The sequence below is a fragment of the Puma concolor genome, chromosome C2, assembly GCF_028749965.1.
Source record: "Puma concolor isolate L17-30 chromosome C2, mPumCon1.1.hap2, whole genome shotgun sequence".
NCBI classification, from domain to species: domain Eukaryota; kingdom Metazoa; phylum Chordata; class Mammalia; order Carnivora; family Felidae; genus Puma; species Puma concolor.
Window position 1 is genome coordinate 84,940,317 of NC_141675.1, and position 17,263 is coordinate 84,957,579.

The 17,263-nt window shown below is 38.1% G+C and overlaps 1 protein-coding gene across 6 annotated transcripts in view; it reads left to right on the forward strand.

The window, feature by feature from the left end:
• The window catches only part of OPA1 (OPA1 mitochondrial dynamin like GTPase), an 86,873-nt gene that overhangs the window by 53,486 nt on the left and 16,124 nt on the right, over positions 1–17,263 (forward strand). For 5 of the 6 annotated variants that reach the window (XR_015240209.1, XM_025913788.2, XM_086675024.1 and 2 more), the window contains 5 exons: positions 17–96; positions 4,339–4,479; positions 6,710–6,826; positions 8,110–8,203; positions 8,711–8,821. Coding sequence is in view for 4 of the 6 variants with exons in the window: in XM_025913788.2 (XP_025769573.1) it covers positions 17–96; positions 4,339–4,479; positions 6,710–6,826; positions 8,110–8,203; positions 8,711–8,821 (543 nt within the window). In the remaining 2 variants the exon portion in view is untranslated. Of the gene's footprint in view, positions 1–16; positions 97–4,338; positions 4,480–6,709; positions 6,827–8,109; positions 8,204–8,673; positions 8,822–17,263 lie in introns of all 6 variants that reach the window. The other variant, XR_015240210.1, reaches the window with a different exon arrangement.

The window sequence follows — 17,263 nt, forward strand, 5'->3', positions numbered from 1 at the left end:
TTTTTTAATTTTGCAGCTGAAAATGCAATTGAAAACATGATAGGTCCAGATTGGAAAAAGAGATGGTTATACTGGAAGAACCGGACCCAAGAACAGGTAAAAAAACAAATCTCTGGTCTTATGATATAATTTTGATTATTTTAATTCAAGCATTAAAATACCACTTTTGCATGCCTTCTAGACCAATCTTAATAATTTCAAATGTTTTATATCAGCCTTTCTACAATATAATGAAATTTTAGAATAAATAGTAAGCTATAAAGTTGTTTTTTTCAAATGCAGTAGCTATGTTACTAAAATGGGAAATGAACCATGCTCCTTTTGTGGTTGATTACTTTGTTCATTTCAGTTCCTTGTTTGAGGTAAAATGAAGGTTGAAGTTATAAACAAAAATAAAAAATGACACGAATTTCAGAGGATGTAGAGTAAATGTAATCAGAATGAAAGATACAGTGACTTTGTTTACCTCATCTGTTACTTCTGGATTTTTCTGTTGTCTATTCAGATTATTTTGTTCTTTTGCATTTTTTGCTGTTGTATTCCCAAAATAGGTATAAAAATTCAGACAGGAACTAGAATTACAGAATTTATTTATTCCATAAATATTTAATGAGCACTTCAGAAGAACAAAATGGTAAAGGCAAGTATAAATAAATTGACAAATGAGTAGAGGGAGGATGTATGAATCATTCAAATTCCCATCCCTTACCTTCTTTTTATTCCTTATTGTTATGGCTCCTCTTCCTATCTAGCATTTAGTCATACACCACATCTCATTCTTACATTCATTACTTAAATCAAAGAGTGAAAACAGGATATAAAATCAAAATGCACAAGTGAAAGTAGTAATGACTAAGAAAAAGAGGTGGCATCCAGTCCTCTTTTCAGTCTGAATCCATGTAATTAGAGAAAGGAGAGCAAGATACAGAAATATCAAGAGAGAAGATAAAGAGAATGGAAAATTGCCAAATGACATATCATTCTTGTTTCCCTGTTTCCTTATTTATTTATTGTTTTGTTTTCATCTTAAATACAGAATTAAGTTATATAATCAACTTTTTTTTTTTTTTTTTTTTAGTTTCATGCCCTTTTTTTTTTTTTTTTTTTTTTGATAAGCTGTCTGTCAGATATTAGTCCCAATTTGTCTTTAAAAAAGGGAAGGAGGGGCGCCTGGGTGGCTCAGTCGGTTGAGTGTCCGACTTCGGCTCAGGTCACGACCTCATGGTCCGTGAGTTCGAGCCCTGCGTCGGGCTCTGTGCTGACAGCTCAGAGCCTGGAGCCTGCTTCGGATTCTGTGTCTCCCTCTCTCTCTCTGCTCCTCCCCCGTTCATGCTCTGTTTCTCTCTGTCTCAAAAATAAATAAACATTTTAAAAAAATTAAAAAATTAAAAAAATAAAATAAATAAATAAAAAAGGGAAGGAACAGTCTTCCTCTTCTCTTTTTTCTGATAGGATTTTTGTGGAGAGAACCTGAGGAGGTAGACAGGGTTAGCGGTTGGATCACATCTGTCTTCAGGGAGCATCAATTATCTCTCTCGACACATGGGCTAAAAGGAGGAGGTCTATCAGAAAAGAATTTCTAGGAGAGCCATTAGACTCTAACGTGATCTGACTTTAAGACTGGAAGAAGCAATGATTGAAAAGAACTGGTGTGAGGCAGGTAAACCTGGAAGGAAAATGGTGTCCACCCATCAGGGTTTAGGGAAATTAGGCTAAAGTCTCCACAGTAATCGATGTTGGCACCTTGCCTCAGCAACTAGTGGCCAAATGCTCTCAGAGAGAAATAATTCCTAGTTGTAAACTATTTTCTCAGGAATTTGAACCTGTAGGGGATCCCTGCAAGGGAAGTGGAAAATTAAGTTTTAAGATTAATGGGAGGATCCGTGGCCTAGGAGAGGAATATGGAAACCCTTCAGAGAAGACCCTTTTCCTTTCAGGGTTTCAGGGCAGCATACGTAAGACCCAGACTGTAGAACAGAAGCCATAATTTGGAGTGTAGGGAGAGGGACATCAGGACTGCCTTGGGAGGTGTTTGTATGTGCGTGTTTCATTTTCTATTTCAAAAGAAAGCCTCCTGTCAGACCTACTGAATCAAGTTCTTATTCTCTAACCTTTCTACCCCTCTTGCTCCCAGTTGAAAACCACTGTTGTAGATCTCATTCCTGGAGGTTACCATGAGAAACAGATTATGGAAGAGGGTGAGACTGTCCCCACATCTCACACTGCAAGTTTAGGTGGCTGTGTTCCTTCTGTCTTTTTGAGTGATTGATTAAGCAGGAAAAGAAATTTAAGACTGTCCTACGTTAAAAATGAGAAGTCTGTGCTCTGAAAACTACTTTTTGCTTTTATGTTGTTACTTTTTCCTTAGTTTTCTAGGGAAAAATCCATTCCTTTGGAACATTCTCACCTTGTCTGAGCTGAACTGTGGAGATCTTGGTCAGGATACATGGGAGAGTAGTGTTCTGAACAGCCAGGGTGGTGGGGACAGGTGGACAGATAGAAGTAAAAACAGGACAAGAAGAGGTGGGGAGTATCATCTAAATTAAAGATTTATGGGGCGCCTGGGTGGCTCTGTCAGTTAAGCAGCTGACATTGGCTCAGGTCATGATTTTGCAGTCCATGAATTCGAGCTCCGTGTCGGGCTCTGTGCTGACAGCTCAGAGCTTGGAGTCTGCTTTGGATTCTGTGTCTCCTTCTGTCTCTCTGTCCCTCCCCTGCTCTCCCTGTCTCTCTCTCTCTCTCTCTCTCTCTCAAGTAAATATTAAAATTTTTTTTAATTAAAAAAAAAAATAAAGATTTCCTTCTTACCTCAGACCAAGAGCCGATGTTTAAGGAAAATGTGAAATTTCTCTTCATTAAGTAATAGTTTTTCTAAAGTATCATGTTTTCAGAGAATATTAATTAGTAGTTTCATTTATAAACCAGTTATTTACATTTACATTTTATTCTTGAAGTACTCAGATACTGTAGCTTGCTACAGTTTGGGGCAGAGTGCTGTGGTAGTAACTTGTTTAGAGTAATCAGTGAATTTGAAGCTAGCTTCTTTTATCATGCAGTTTTGGAAAGATTGAAAAAGGAAAGATAAACATAATTTGGCACTGTATAAAAGTCTTACTTTCAAATTTATCACTAGTATATGTTTTCCTCCTTTGGTCCTCAGATTATGAACAGTTATAAAGAAGAGATTGGAGGTACATTTAAAAATGATAGGCATCGGGGGGCGCCTGGGTGGCGCAGTCGGTTAAGCGTCCGACTTCAGCCAGGTCACGATCTCGCGGTCCGGGAGTTCGAGCCCCGCGTCAGGCTCTGGGCTGATGGCTCGGAGCCTGGAGCCTGTTTCTGATTCTGTGTCTCCCTCTCTCTCTGCCCCTCCCCCGTTCATGCTCTGTCTCTCTCTGTCTCAAAAATAAATAAACATTAAAAAAAAATTAAAAAAAAAAAAAAAAATGATAGGCATCGGGGCACCTGGGTGGCTCTGTCGGTTAAGCAACTGACTCTTGGTTTTGGCTCAGGTCGTGATCTCGCGGTTTATGGGTTCGAGCCCCACGTTGAGCTCTGCTCTGGCAGCATGGGGCCTGTTGGGGATTGTTTGTCTCCCTCTCTCTGCCCCTCTGCTACTTGTGCTCTGTCTCCCTCTCTCAAAATAAATAAACATTTAAAAAATATAAATAATAAAAACGATTGACACCTTCGGGCTCCTGGCTGGCTCAAACTATAGAGTGTGCTACCCTTGATCTTGGGGTTGTGAGTTTGAGCCCCATGTTGGGTTTAAAGATTATTTAGAAATAAATTTTAAAAAAAGGAATGATAAGCACCTTGCAGAAGCAGTTTAAAGCACAATTTTTATTAGAAATCTTTTTTTTTAAATCCCAACTATGAATTTCATATTTATCAGAAAAGAAGCCTGTCAGCAGGTGCAAGTTCTTACAGCCATCTAGTTCTTAGATATGAGGCATTTATTAGAACATTATCTCTTCCCATATATTCAGGGTACTCTTTCCTAGACTGATATCCTACTCTAAGGTCAAGAAAGTATACAGTAAGCTACCTGGTGCTGTAGCTTTGACAATAAACCATTTCATCAAAAGCAAAATATATAACAAATGTGGCTAATTTCTTGTTTGTTTCTTTCTCCTCATATAAGTCCAGTTTATTCTGCTTCCCAGAGCCATTGTCCTGTATCGTAAGCTGGGGACTGTGTTCTTTCTTGTTTTCTGTGTGGGGCTGGTCACCTATTGTGCAGGAGCAGTGTACTTAACTAAAATCAGGGCTCTGTTTTTATAAGCGTGGCAAATCATGAACCATCTAAAGCAGAATTCTCTTTTAAACAATTTCAAGTTTGTCCACAATGAAACCAAGAACGAATTGGAGAAGATGTTGAAGTGTAACGAGGAGCACCCGGCATATCTCGCAAGCGATGAGATAACCACAGTGCGAAAGAACCTGGAATCCCGAGGGGTAGAAGTGGACCCAAGCTTGGTAATAAATATTGCGGAAAAGCCTGAACTTACTTCCTTAATCTTTGTTCTTGCGGTAAAATGTTGCTACTTCTCACATGTTACTCGGATATAGAAGTGCTTGACCTGACTTGGGTCACGTGTACTTTTGCTGACAGTAAAAACAGTCACTTTGGTTGTGTACAGAGTAGAGATTTATTCTTGGTGGTGTTTTCTTACGGGTAATACTTTAATTTGTAATGAGGAGTTTGAGACTTGGAAAAGTGAAGTACCTGGGCATGTTCAGCAGTTAGCTCTTGCAAAAGGAGGTGAAGCCCAGTCACATCTCTGCACCACGTTACGCTGTTTCAGATTGCAAAATAGAAGTTCTGCTTCAGTGTGTTTCATTTATATATATATGTTTTCTCTGTCAAATGTACCTTAATCAGGGACGCTGGGTGGCTCAGTCGGTTGAGTGTCTGACTCTTGATTTCAGCTCTGGTCATGATCCCAGCGTGGTGGGATCAAGCCCCATGTCAGGCTCCACACTGAGTGTGGAGCCTGCTTGAGATTTTCTCTCTCTGTCTCTGCCCCTCTGCTGCTCACTCGCTCTCTCTCTTAAAAAAAAAAAAAAAAAAAAAAAAAGTGCCTTAATCAGGTATGAGTGGATTTAGAAAAAATGTGAATGTTAAGTTTGTATTAAATTGAGTAGTGCCTTGGGGTTCTATCTCATTTTCCTCACATCATCATCATAAATATGAGAATAAAAATAATTACAGACTATGTTTTGCTTATTTTCATGATGCTTATTTGGGGAAGATTTGAAAAAAATAACTGTTTCTGGGCCTGTGTACCCCAGTTAGAGTGTAAGGGATTAAAACCTCATTTTAAGGGGCGCCTGGGTGGCTCAGTCAATTGAGCGTCCAACTTTGGCTCACATCACGATCTCACAGTTTGTGGGTTCGAGACCCGCATCAGGCTCTGTGCTGACCTCTTGCTCAGGGCCTGGAGCCTGCTTCAGATTTTGTGTCTCCTTCTCTCTCTGCCCCGCCCCCCGCTCACGCTTTGTCTCACTCTGTTTCTCAAAAATAAATAAATGTTAAAAAAAATTAAAAAATAAAAATAAAACCTTATTTTAATATTAGCTTAAGTTAACTTAGTGAAACCCAATTAGAAAAATAATTCTAAGAGGGAAAACAATCATATAAGAAGTTTCAGAGCCACACAGAAGTTCTTTTAAAGATTATCTACTATTTATATTTTTGCACTTGAGAAATGAGTATATTTAATTTAAATTCCCCAGGAGGTCAGAACAAGAAAACTGGTAAAACTCAAAGCAAGTTAAAGCTGTTACATGTAGCATTATTTGTAAATAGAAAATGAAATTAAAACTAATGATTACATGAAATTATTAGTTGAATATGAATTTAATTTATCCATCCTTGGACTTTGCCTGCATATTAGGATATGGATTGGCTGTATATATTGACTTTCTCTGAGCAAGAAAATCTCAGCCCTTTTTCCAAGAGACATTTTGTTCTTCCAGTGCACTTGATGAAGCTATAAAATAGATAACAAGATAATTATGACAAACATAGCAGATGGACTACTGTCAGAGATGTGAATTCTAGCGCAGTTCCATCCCATTCGCTAGTAATACTGACATCATCTCTGAGCTTCCACTTTCCTCTGTGTTACATAGCGTTGATTGTACTGGTTGTACCTGCGTACGATTATTACTGGTCTACTTAGAAAAGACGCTTGCAAGAACCTTGAACACTTTGACAAACTACGTAATAATGACACAGCAGGAGTCATTTTGCTATGGTAACAGCAAGATGTAGTGATCAGAAAGGAAATAACTGTTGGGTTGATGGTCTGAGACCAGCTTCCTAGTCCTGACTCTGTCCTTAGATAAGGCTCACAACCTCTTTTTCCTTGGGGCCCCTTACCTCTAACTAGGGGCGGTAATAATCCCAACCCTATCTACTCTACAGAATGATTATTTGAATGTAATAACAACAGTTGTTAAAAACACTACATATTTGGAAGTATATAAACTGGTAAGGGGTCAGAGTAGTGGTAAATCTAATCTTTTGTCTTAAAAAAATATTTTTCTTAATGGGTAAAAATGATTGGTAGAATAACACTGCCACTAGTTTTAATTAACTTTTTTATAAATAAACTTCGTGGATGACTTTTCAGAATGTGTTTGGTCAACCTGAGGGGAGTGTACAGTAACTCTTTGGTTTTGTTTTCTTCCTTCATTTTAGATTAAAGATACTTGGCACCAAGTTTATAGAAGACATTTCTTGAAAACAGCTCTAAACCATTGTAACCTTTGTCGAAGAGGCTTTTACTACTACCAAAGGCATTTTGTAGATTCTGAGGTAAAGTGTCTAAAAACCAGGGAAAATGCTTTTAGTGATGGTTGTTTGGATGCTTGAAAGTTAACTATAGCTTTAGCATTAGTTTTAAGTCTTTTGATCTGCTGGGAAAAAGTATATATGATTTATGTCTGAAGAATAACCTAACTCCTATCTTTTCTAAGGTTTTTACCACTTTATATTTTACACACAATAAGATTTTGTGTGCAGAGAACAGGCACTAACCCAGTTAATTTTTTTTTTTTTTTAAGAATTAACTTTTTTGTATTAGAAAATAACACATTCTTGTTGTGGAAATACAGTAAAGAAATGTAAAAGAAAATTGCAAAGGGAAATAGTCACTTACTAATATTCCTTATTAAGGAATAAGTCACTTATAATCCCCTGACCTAGAAGTAATTTTAGTTAACATTTTTATATGTCTGTTAATCTTTATAGTTGTGCATGTGTATAACATAATCCATTTGCATAGTGGACATCATCCTGAAAAAACAGCTTTTATTGTGCTTTTTCCTATATTGTATTTCTTTATATCACCAAAATCTTTAAATAATTCTTTGAAAGAAGTGTATGAAGTTGTACAGTGTAATGTCATGTTTCACAAAGTAACCGCTAGGTGGCAGCAGACTGATGTATTTTGAGCATTTTCTTGTAAGTAGAAGTGCTCTGAAAGAACTCTATTAGTGATCAAAGGCCCCTAAAATGCTTTTGAGTTTTCTACAGCTTAAAGGAAATTTGTATGTAACTATACCTATGTAAAAAATGGCAAGTGTTTTGCGTAATTTAATCGTTGAGAAGACCTCTCTACAGAATAAGCTCTTTTTGAAGCATATCATTAATTTATTTTTATCTACAAGCTGCATTTCAGAACTGGCTTGCATGCGTGCTCGAAGAAAAGAGGTTAACCTAAGGACATATTTAAGCTAACATGGTTGTTAGCGGAAACTAAATACAAATTAAGGGTATATGCTGTGAATTTCCACTTGTATATAATGTCATGAAATTCTCTACTTCCCAGATTCATTTGCTTTGTCCTCGGAATCAAAACAAAGCTATATAGGAGTGAGGTAAATTGAATGCAAATCACGTGGAAGTTCGTGAACCCTGAGCAGAAATGATTCGGTGGCTTCTATCTGCGATAGGAGTACGTGTATTAGATAAATCTGAGGTTTTTTGTTAAAGCTTAGGGTATAGGTATTAACTTTAGTAGTCAGTCGTATGTGTTTGTGATCATGGTTTTCACTTTTAAATTTGCATCTGGTAATCTTACTGACCTAATATTTTAGTTGGAATGCAATGATGTTGTCCTGTTCTGGCGAATACAACGCATGCTTGCCATCACTGCAAATACTTTGAGGCAGCAACTTACGAACACTGAAGGTAAGCCACAGAGGGACCACTTTCTAACTTTGACAGCAAAAATAATAGTAGTAATATTCATTTAATAGAATGATGCCAAGATACTTCTTTAAAAATAGGTTTATTAGAACAATTGAAAATTAAATCTGCCCTGAAAATATGAGTGAAAGTAAGTCATAATTGGGAAAGATGGGAGATAAAACGTACCAAGAGTCTCCCCTCATGACACAAAAATTCTGTTAGAAAAGGACTCCTAAGCTTCACGTAGTTTTTGGGGGAGAAACCTGCACTTCCATTAAAGAGTTAGGGCTTAAGAATATGACCGTCTCTGAGAATTGTATTAGTTTTATGCTGATAAAAGTATTATATGAGAAGTAAAGATTCTCCCTGTAACTGTGGGAAGTTTGAACTTAATAGATCAAACTCGATGAGAAAAATAAGAACTTACCCTCCAAATACTGCTAATTTTATCATCCTTGTGCATTCATTAGAAACACAGCTCCTCAAGTTTTTGTTTACTTTGAATAGTCAGGCGATTAGAGAAAAATGTGAAAGAGGTATTGGAAGATTTTGCTGAAGACAGCGAGAAGAAGGTAAAACTGCTCACTGGCAAACGAGTTCAGCTGGCTGAAGACCTCAGTAAGTGGTTCTTCCTGCCCTCTACCTTCCTGCCTTTTCTCCTTCCCCATTTCCATTATTTGTTCATCCAGTTACTCTCAAACTATAGAAATGTGCATGCAAAGAACATTTTTTCCACTGACTGTTTGAGAGAAAGGTGCTAACTCATAGCCCCATCACTTGCAGTACTTTAATGTGTGTTTCTTAGAAACCAAGGTTTCTCATAGCAGCCGTAATGCAACCATCAGAATCAGGATGTTGACACTGATCGGTTACTGCGTCTAATCTTCAGACCCTGTTCAAGTGTCGTGTGTTGTCCTGATACTGTCCTTCCGTGTAACAAGATGTTCTGTGCTCATCCTGTACTTTGATCCAGCTTCCTTGCTTTGCAGAATAGTAGTTAGAAATTAAGAGCTGGGTCCTAGGAATGCTCATTGTCATTGGACTATCACTGCTCCCAGACCCTCTCAGTGGAAGGAGCTGGGGAGCAGATGCTGTATGCATTCGTGCGTGTGCGCGCACGTGTGCGTACATGTGCAGATGCACGTCCGCACGTTTACGCCTGTATTCCTAATCACATGTATACGTCTATGTTGAAAGCCGTAAGTTGTCACTGGTACTTTCCATTTTAATTCAGTAATACAGGGTTCATTGTTTTTTTCTCCTTTTGCTGACAATGAGAAATCTGGCTCCAAGTATCCTTAATATATTTACTTACTTTGATCAGTCTCCCTATATGTAACGAAACTTGTCACCGTCCCCTTCATTGCACAGGCATCCTTCTCACCCAGCTCAGGCTCTGATCACCCAACTCCAGGCCACCACCACAGCACCTCACCCTGTGTTGACACCCTTTTTACCTCATCCAGGCTCTGATACCCCATGCCACGTTGCCCTTCACAGAGTCCTTTTTACTGAGCTCATGCACTGGCATCGTGTGCCAGGCATGTCCCCCTTTATCCTTCCCACGTCTTCCCCTGCCCAAGGACACCCTCCTCACCAGAAGCCAGGTCCTGCTTTTTTTAGAGGACGCCCTCTTCATCCTATGTGTGCTCCAGTACCCTGCACCAGACTGGACTGCCCTCCTCCACAGATACTCTCCTCACTACCAGGCCAGGCCACTGGTACCCCCATGTGAACACCCTCTTCGCCCGGCTCAGGTTCTAACACCTCCACTAGGCCCACAGGGCTTTCCCCTCTCACCACCGCTCCCACATCTCCAGCCTAGCTTGGCCTTACTGATCACTTTGTCACTTAGTTTGTGGGGGATGTTTGGTTCTTTCCTGAATGCTAGTGCAGTCCTAGTTTTCAGGTACTTGGATTACATATTGAGATTTACTTAGATCCTTGAGAACCCAAGGAAATCCGTGAAAGAGTTATGTTAAACAAACATAAAAATACTGAGGTTGGTGCTTCTGTCTGAGCTTACTTCGTTACAGGTTTCCCTTATGTAATTTCATGAAACAAAGTATTTTTCCTTTCAACGTATGCTTAAATTTACTGTCTTAGGAGTTTTCTGATATCTAAGAGAAAGCAGATACTAAATAGGAAGAAATTCTTCAAATTTGAAAACTGTTTCTAAACTGAATTTATGTCACTATAATACCCTAGAGTACCTGAGAGAAACCAGTGGTTTTCCTGTTTAATACCCTGCGACTCAGCCACATGCACTCCACCACTGTCTCGTCCCTTTCTCTGTGACCTCAGCACGTCGTTTGCTCTCTTTTCTCTCCTTTCTGCCTTTAAATAATCTTGTATTCGAAATGTATCTCATTTTAGCTCTCATTTCCACTTTCTGTTCCTTTTCTTCTGGTTCTTTTCATGCCACATTGTCCAAATAATTCAGTTTGTGCTAGCTTATAGATCTGTGTTGGAATGTGATCTGCCCTTCACTAGCTATATTATCTCAGGCAGGATATCTGTCAGAGCCTTAGCCTCTTTGTTTGTAAAAATCACTCCAATAGTTACTATATTGCTAGGAGGGTTTTGAGGAGAATTAGTTCAAAAACCCCTTGCAAGTCCCTGCTTCACAATTTTATGCTGCATTAGTGCTGTTACAGGAAGAGGTGTGTCAGTGTTGCAAGGTGTACAAATATATTTCTTTTGTATCCCCCTGGACATGGTTATCAGACAGTGAAATACTTCACTGTATTTTACCAGCATATATAATTGTGAGTGATTAAAAACAGTGGGTCTTTTCTCACGTCTTGTAATAGAGCCTTATATAACCCCATTACGTTCCAGTCCCGGTTTGATTACTTGAAGAAAGTGTATTGCTAACACAGATTTGTGCACTGTCAAGCCAAGTCTTAGATTATCCTGCTGGTTTTCCTGAGAAAGTACTCATATGACTCCCTTGAAGTGATTTACTACTTTTGTACATATAAAATTATGGTCATGTTAATGTACCAAATAATGGCCTTGGAAGCAAGTGTTTCACCAGTGACTCGGCTTCATCATTCACACTGAAGGAGATGAGCCATGACTTTGTCTATTAGTTGGAGAAGAATCTTGGGAGTACCTTTCCCATACTGTTTATCTTTAATGTAACACTTGGGAATATGATCAGGGATCCTTTCAGCCAGAAAACTTTCAAAGTTTGGACAGTAACTACTGTATTACTTGGATCAAAGTTTTTAGTACAGCATATTCAAGTGGAATATATAGTTAACGGAATTCAGAGAAAGGGAAGCAGCCAAAAGAGTTTTTACTACAATTTCAAATCAGTACAGGGGCAGAGTATTGTGGAGACTCGGGAAAGTTTGATGCATCGTATTTTTTGCCAGTGTTATTAAATAAATGTGCTCAGTTTTAAATCATTTCACCACTTTCCTTTGGAAATTCATCAACTGATTGTCCTGAGTTAGGAAGACCAAAGAAGTGAAAGAAGAGCCCACCCCTTCTTGTCTGTAGAAAAGAAGTCGTATGTAGGGACCAGGGCTCTTTGGAGATGTAGTGGAATCCACAGCTGGAGCAAGAAAACGTTAGGATGAACCTGGAGCTTCCTAAGATGAGAAAGTAAGAAAGTACATGAAGGGAGATGGGAACATGGCAGCAAGGCAGAGAAGCCAGCTTGAAAAGGCTCCCGCTGGCTACAACTAGGACAATTTGGGCATCAAAATAAATAATCACAGGTACAGACTGTGACCCATTTAATAAAACAGGATTCTATAAATTGATGATTGTGTAAGCAAATGAATAAAATTAATTATATCAGTGAGTAAAACCAGTGATAAGGAATGCGGTGTTCATATAAGCACACAAAGTATCTCCACACAGAATAATTAAAAGAGGAAAAAGTAACTGTACAGTGGAGAAGGCTGGCAACAACCAGCTTAATCAAGCCGTCAGAGTTGTTATTATCAGTTACCGCCAAATCAGAACTGTGTGCAGCCTTCCAGAATGCAGTGGGAAAAACCCATATCACTCCTTGGATATTTGTGCCAAAGATGTATAACTTAAATCTAATCATAAAGGTATATCAGACAAACCCAGATTGAGGCACAGTCTATATAATAATTGGCCTGTAATCTTCAAATGTATCAAGATCATGAGAAACAAGGAAATCGTGAGGAACTATTCCAGGTCGAAAGAGCATGGAAACAAAATGCAATGTGTGATCCTGAACCTGACCTTGTTGCTCTAAAGGACATTAATGGGACGGTTGGCAAAACTTGAATGAGATCTGAAGGTTCCATGGTAGCAATACATCAGCGTTAATTTTTAAATCTTGATTGTTAAATTGGGATTATTTAGGAAAATATCTTTATTTGTAGCTAATACACAATAATACAGTATTTAGGGTATATGGGATGTAATGACAGTAAATTATTCAGAAAAAATATGTTCTATGTAGTATTCTTACAGCTTTTCTCTGAGTCTGAGATGATTTTTACATAAAAAGGGTAAAAAGTTGTTTTTATAACTGGATTTGTTTATATAAATATATCATGGTCATATGAAAATAATTTAGAGAAAATTAGAATTTTTTAAATGGGATCTCTGAATATGTCAAAAGGCTGAGTTACTTCCTGGACAGTTTGATAAAAGACATGACTCATCTTTCCACCTAAATTCCTTATTTACAGCATCAGATTACACTTAGAACTGTTTAGTGTTGAAATATGCCCACTACAACCTTGATGAAATTCTTGTGATTTTATATAGCAGATTTTATTTCAAAGGATTTTTTATAGATATTTAAATACAGTGTCAACTTAGATAAAATCTATTTGGGTTAATAATATGTTCAATCTACTTATTGAAACAGACTGCAGTTTTAAAATGCCTTCTTTGAAGAGGGGAGGATTAGAATAGTATATAGCTCAGTTCCAAGTTTTTCTTTCTATAATGAGCTGTTTTATGATTTGTGAAATCTTTTATGATTGTCACCATATAAAACAAGTGATAGTGCTAGCGTCTCACAGACATTTTGGAATTTGTTCATCCCACCCTGGAAATGGAGTATCTGGGCACCGGTAACAATTGCTGTAATGTTGCTAAACTGCATTTCACCAAAACAGCATGGAAATTCTTTCATCGTTTGTTATATGAATGTTGTACCAACTGTTAACTAGGGTAGTGTGAGTTTTGGACCTTCCTATCAATTGCTTGGGATTTAGAGCTTAGTTTTCTTTTTAAATTCTTGTTCACTAAAGCCTGAATTACTTTTCATTCTCTGTGCACATAATCAAAGAACCCTTGATACCCAAGAATTAAAGGGGCATTACAAATCATTTCGATCGCTCTAAGATCTACGGTCTTTCCCTTCTGACTTTACAATACATTTCTTTTCATTTTTATATCAGAACCTGTTTATATCAGAAACTGTTTATGAATGTGAGCTAATATTTGAATACTTTCGCTGTGCCGGGATTAGGCTGTGTGCCTTATATGCATTCTCATAGGTATAGTCATTTGTCTTATTTTATAGATAAGGATATGGAAGATTTGAGTCCAGGTCTTTTAACTACTGTGCTGAACTAATTTGAGAAAAAAAACTCAAGCCATAGAAAAATATAATTACATAAAATATAGTCCTTTACATTTGGAAGGTTATAGTTAGCAGTATCCTTTGCAGAGTGGGTCAGAAAGACATAGATAGTAGTGATTTAATATTTAAACTTTGAAAGGACATGAAAACTTTGATAGAGTTGGAACATCTGGGTAAGGGGACACTAAAGTGTTTACTAAAGTAAACCAAGCTACTGACCACATTGAAGGGGTTAATTTTCTTTATATGTCTTGTGAGCATGTCTCGAAGTGTATTCTGTCAGATTCCACCGTTGTTAATTAAGTAGTTTGTAAGTTGCCCAAAATTCAGACACAGCTTTTCAGTGTGATGTGTTCATGCTTAGAGTCTTAAGATCCTCTTGTAATAGATAGAGAATCTATATTTGAGCAGAATGGCTGTTCTCTAAGTTGAGGGGTTTTTGAGCTGGTCTGGGAGCATTGAAATGTGTAATAATAAATTTCGGTGTATTGCTTCCTACTTTTTGTACTTTATATGAGTTGAAGATGTGCTTCAGTACAATCTTGAGTAACTTCATTACATCTCATTTACTAATGAAAGTGATAAACAGTGATAAACTCCTTTACTTGGGCTGCCATTGCACAGGCTCATTTTAATGATATAGTTTGATGCCCTTAATGTTAAAAACATTAGAGAGCCTGGTAAATTAGAATTTTCCAATATCCGCAGCTTTTTTTTCTCCTGCAGTTGATTTGCCCTGCTGACTCCCTACACGAGGTGGCAACAGCTGGCCTTTCACTGGAGCCGGGGGATTAGGGAGCAGGAGTCAGCAGCGGGCTCGCCTCTCGCCTCTTTCGACTGTTCTTTATTGTTTGATGCCTGGGCATCTCCCAGACAGCCAGCAATTGTTTCTTAAAACTTAAAGTTTGTTTCTCTTGTGAGTGTACAATGCTGGTGGGGCTTGTCTTTGTGTCTCTTCCCTCTCCCAGTCTCCTCTTATAATCCATCCTGTGCTTTCTCTTGATAATTAGAAAGGAGCAGAGTTGCAAGCTTTGTCTCTTAGTGTGCATAAGATTCAGTTTTGACTCTAAAACCTTAGATGGACATTTTCTTTTTCCCCAAGCTACCAGATACTCACTAACACATCATTTTTATAAGGAAAACTTTGTTCCTTATTAATACACTAGTGTATTTTTGAAATTGTGGTGATAAAAAGGGCGTGAGAGCAGAATGAACCAGTGCTGCCATTTTAAAAGCTAAAACCGGAAGAGAAATGCACCATAGCTGCTTAAATCCAAAAAGGTCCTTTATTGGTATGGCATGGGGAATGGAGTCAGTGGTACTGTAATAGCGTTATGTGGTGACGGATGGTGAGCGTGGTGTAACATATAGATATGTCAAGTCACTATGTTGTACACCTGAAACTAATGTAACATGTGTCCCAACTACAATTAAAATGTTTAAGATTTTTTTTATTAGCTCTAAAACAGAATTCTGATTTATAGGGTAGTTAAGAAATATCTTTATGCTGTGATAAAACTTGAATAAGAAATAGTCAGAACATATCTAGATGGAACCCTCAGAATGATTTTGTTGTTCTTTATTTAGAAAGGAGGAATGTCAAGATACTCTCCAATTAAATTTCCTTTGGTTACTCCACATTCCTGGACTTCTCCCACACCTGCCATATCCTTGAAGGCCATTATGGATCACAATAGTGGCCACGAAGTAGTGTGAGGCTGAAAATTATCCTAGAACATGATTGTTATACTCAGAATCCGGAACTTAAAATTATGAAAAAGGGAACTCCCATCTAAAACTATTTTTCCAGAGTTAGGGCTCTGGCATGCAAATTTTAACACGTCTCCATAGGGGATTTTTCTCTGCTCCACCACCATCCACCCTCCTGCCCCCAGATCTGTACTCTAGAGGGTTCTTCCTGTTCACAGCAGTAAAACTGGTCGTTTTATTAATTGGGATAAAATTGACATATATCTTTTAGTGGAGTCTTAGAAACTGTATGACTCTTGAAAATTTGTTCGGTTATTTGAACTGTATCTGTAGTAGCATAGTCATTTTGTGTCTGTCGATACAACTGAAGAAAATGAATCTTAAAGGGCACTGAAGAGAAACGAGTGGCATTGAATTGTAGAATTCTGAGTCCATAGGCCCAAAGAGGGTTTGGTTTTTATTTTTAAAGGCTCAGTCACAGAAAATAGGATAAAGTGCCTGGGAGGGAAAACATGAAGTATTAAGGACCCCGTAGTTTTGCTTACATCTAACCACTGCAACTGCATTTCTTTGGCCAATAATTGCCAAGACCTCAATACTCTTTGTCTCGTCTCTCCTTGCATCTAGCACATTTCTAAGCAGTCTTTTCCCTTTGTCTCTTTCTTATGTCTCTCACTGTGCCTTCTTTCAGACCATTATCATTTGCTCGACCAGTATTTTTCCTCCTCCCTACTTATTTACCTTCCTCCAGAGATTAAAAACCTTACCGAGGTACTGCCAGTGTTGTTTAATTGAGCAGAAGGCAGACTTCCCACGGTAGGCAAGTGTAAATCAACCAAAATAACCACTTTAAGAAAAAAAGTTTTGAGTCTCTTTTGACCGATCAGTTCTGCTCAAGTGATTTGGTTCTTTCATAAACTCACCATACCTTGTATTGTATATATTGTAGGTGTTCAGTGACTGTTTAATCATGACCTTTCCATACGGTTTCTTCAGTAGCCCCCTCTTCCTGACTTAAAAAAGAGGGGGAAGGAAGCTAAGTCTTCTCATGATAAGGAACCTTTCTTCCACTCTGTCACCCAGAAAGCTACCCTCTCATTTCTCTTGTAGAGCAGCTTGCATCCTCTGCTGCATTCGCCCCTGTACCCACCCCTGCACCCACCCACTCCCTTGCTGACATCTTGTGATAAGGCTTTCACCCCTAGTGAAAGCACTTCTTTCTAAGTCACCAGTGATTTCCTAATTGCCAGTCCATGCAGTTCACTAAGACACTTTCATAATTGTTTGTTTGTTAGGCATTTTAAAGTTCTAACTTAAACGAATATTTTCGTTCTCTTTAATATTCGTGTACTTTTTGGAATGGTTTTTAGTGGAAATGAGTATATTTAAAAAATGGAAAGGTTGAAACAGCTCTCATTTGCATACAGAATAAGGTAACTTTCTGTTTTATGTTATCAGCGTTTGAGGTCTTTAAGGCATCTGTGCAGGGTAAAAGCAATTAAATTTTGAATTTTGCGAACTTGTGAAATAATATTTTTCATAGTAAGGTGAAATTGACAAACTAAGGAAGGTGGTGAAAGATTATTTTTACCTTGAGTCTGCGTAGGTCAAGTAGACCCTGCTTTGTGTTGTAGCCAGAGAAGGAGAGAGACGACACGGCACAAAGAATAAAGTAATCCTCAGGGAGAGTCCTCTGTGTTAGAGAAGTAGTTATTTACACACAGAATTCCACATGATGAGCCTGAGTGGTGCGTTTTCCC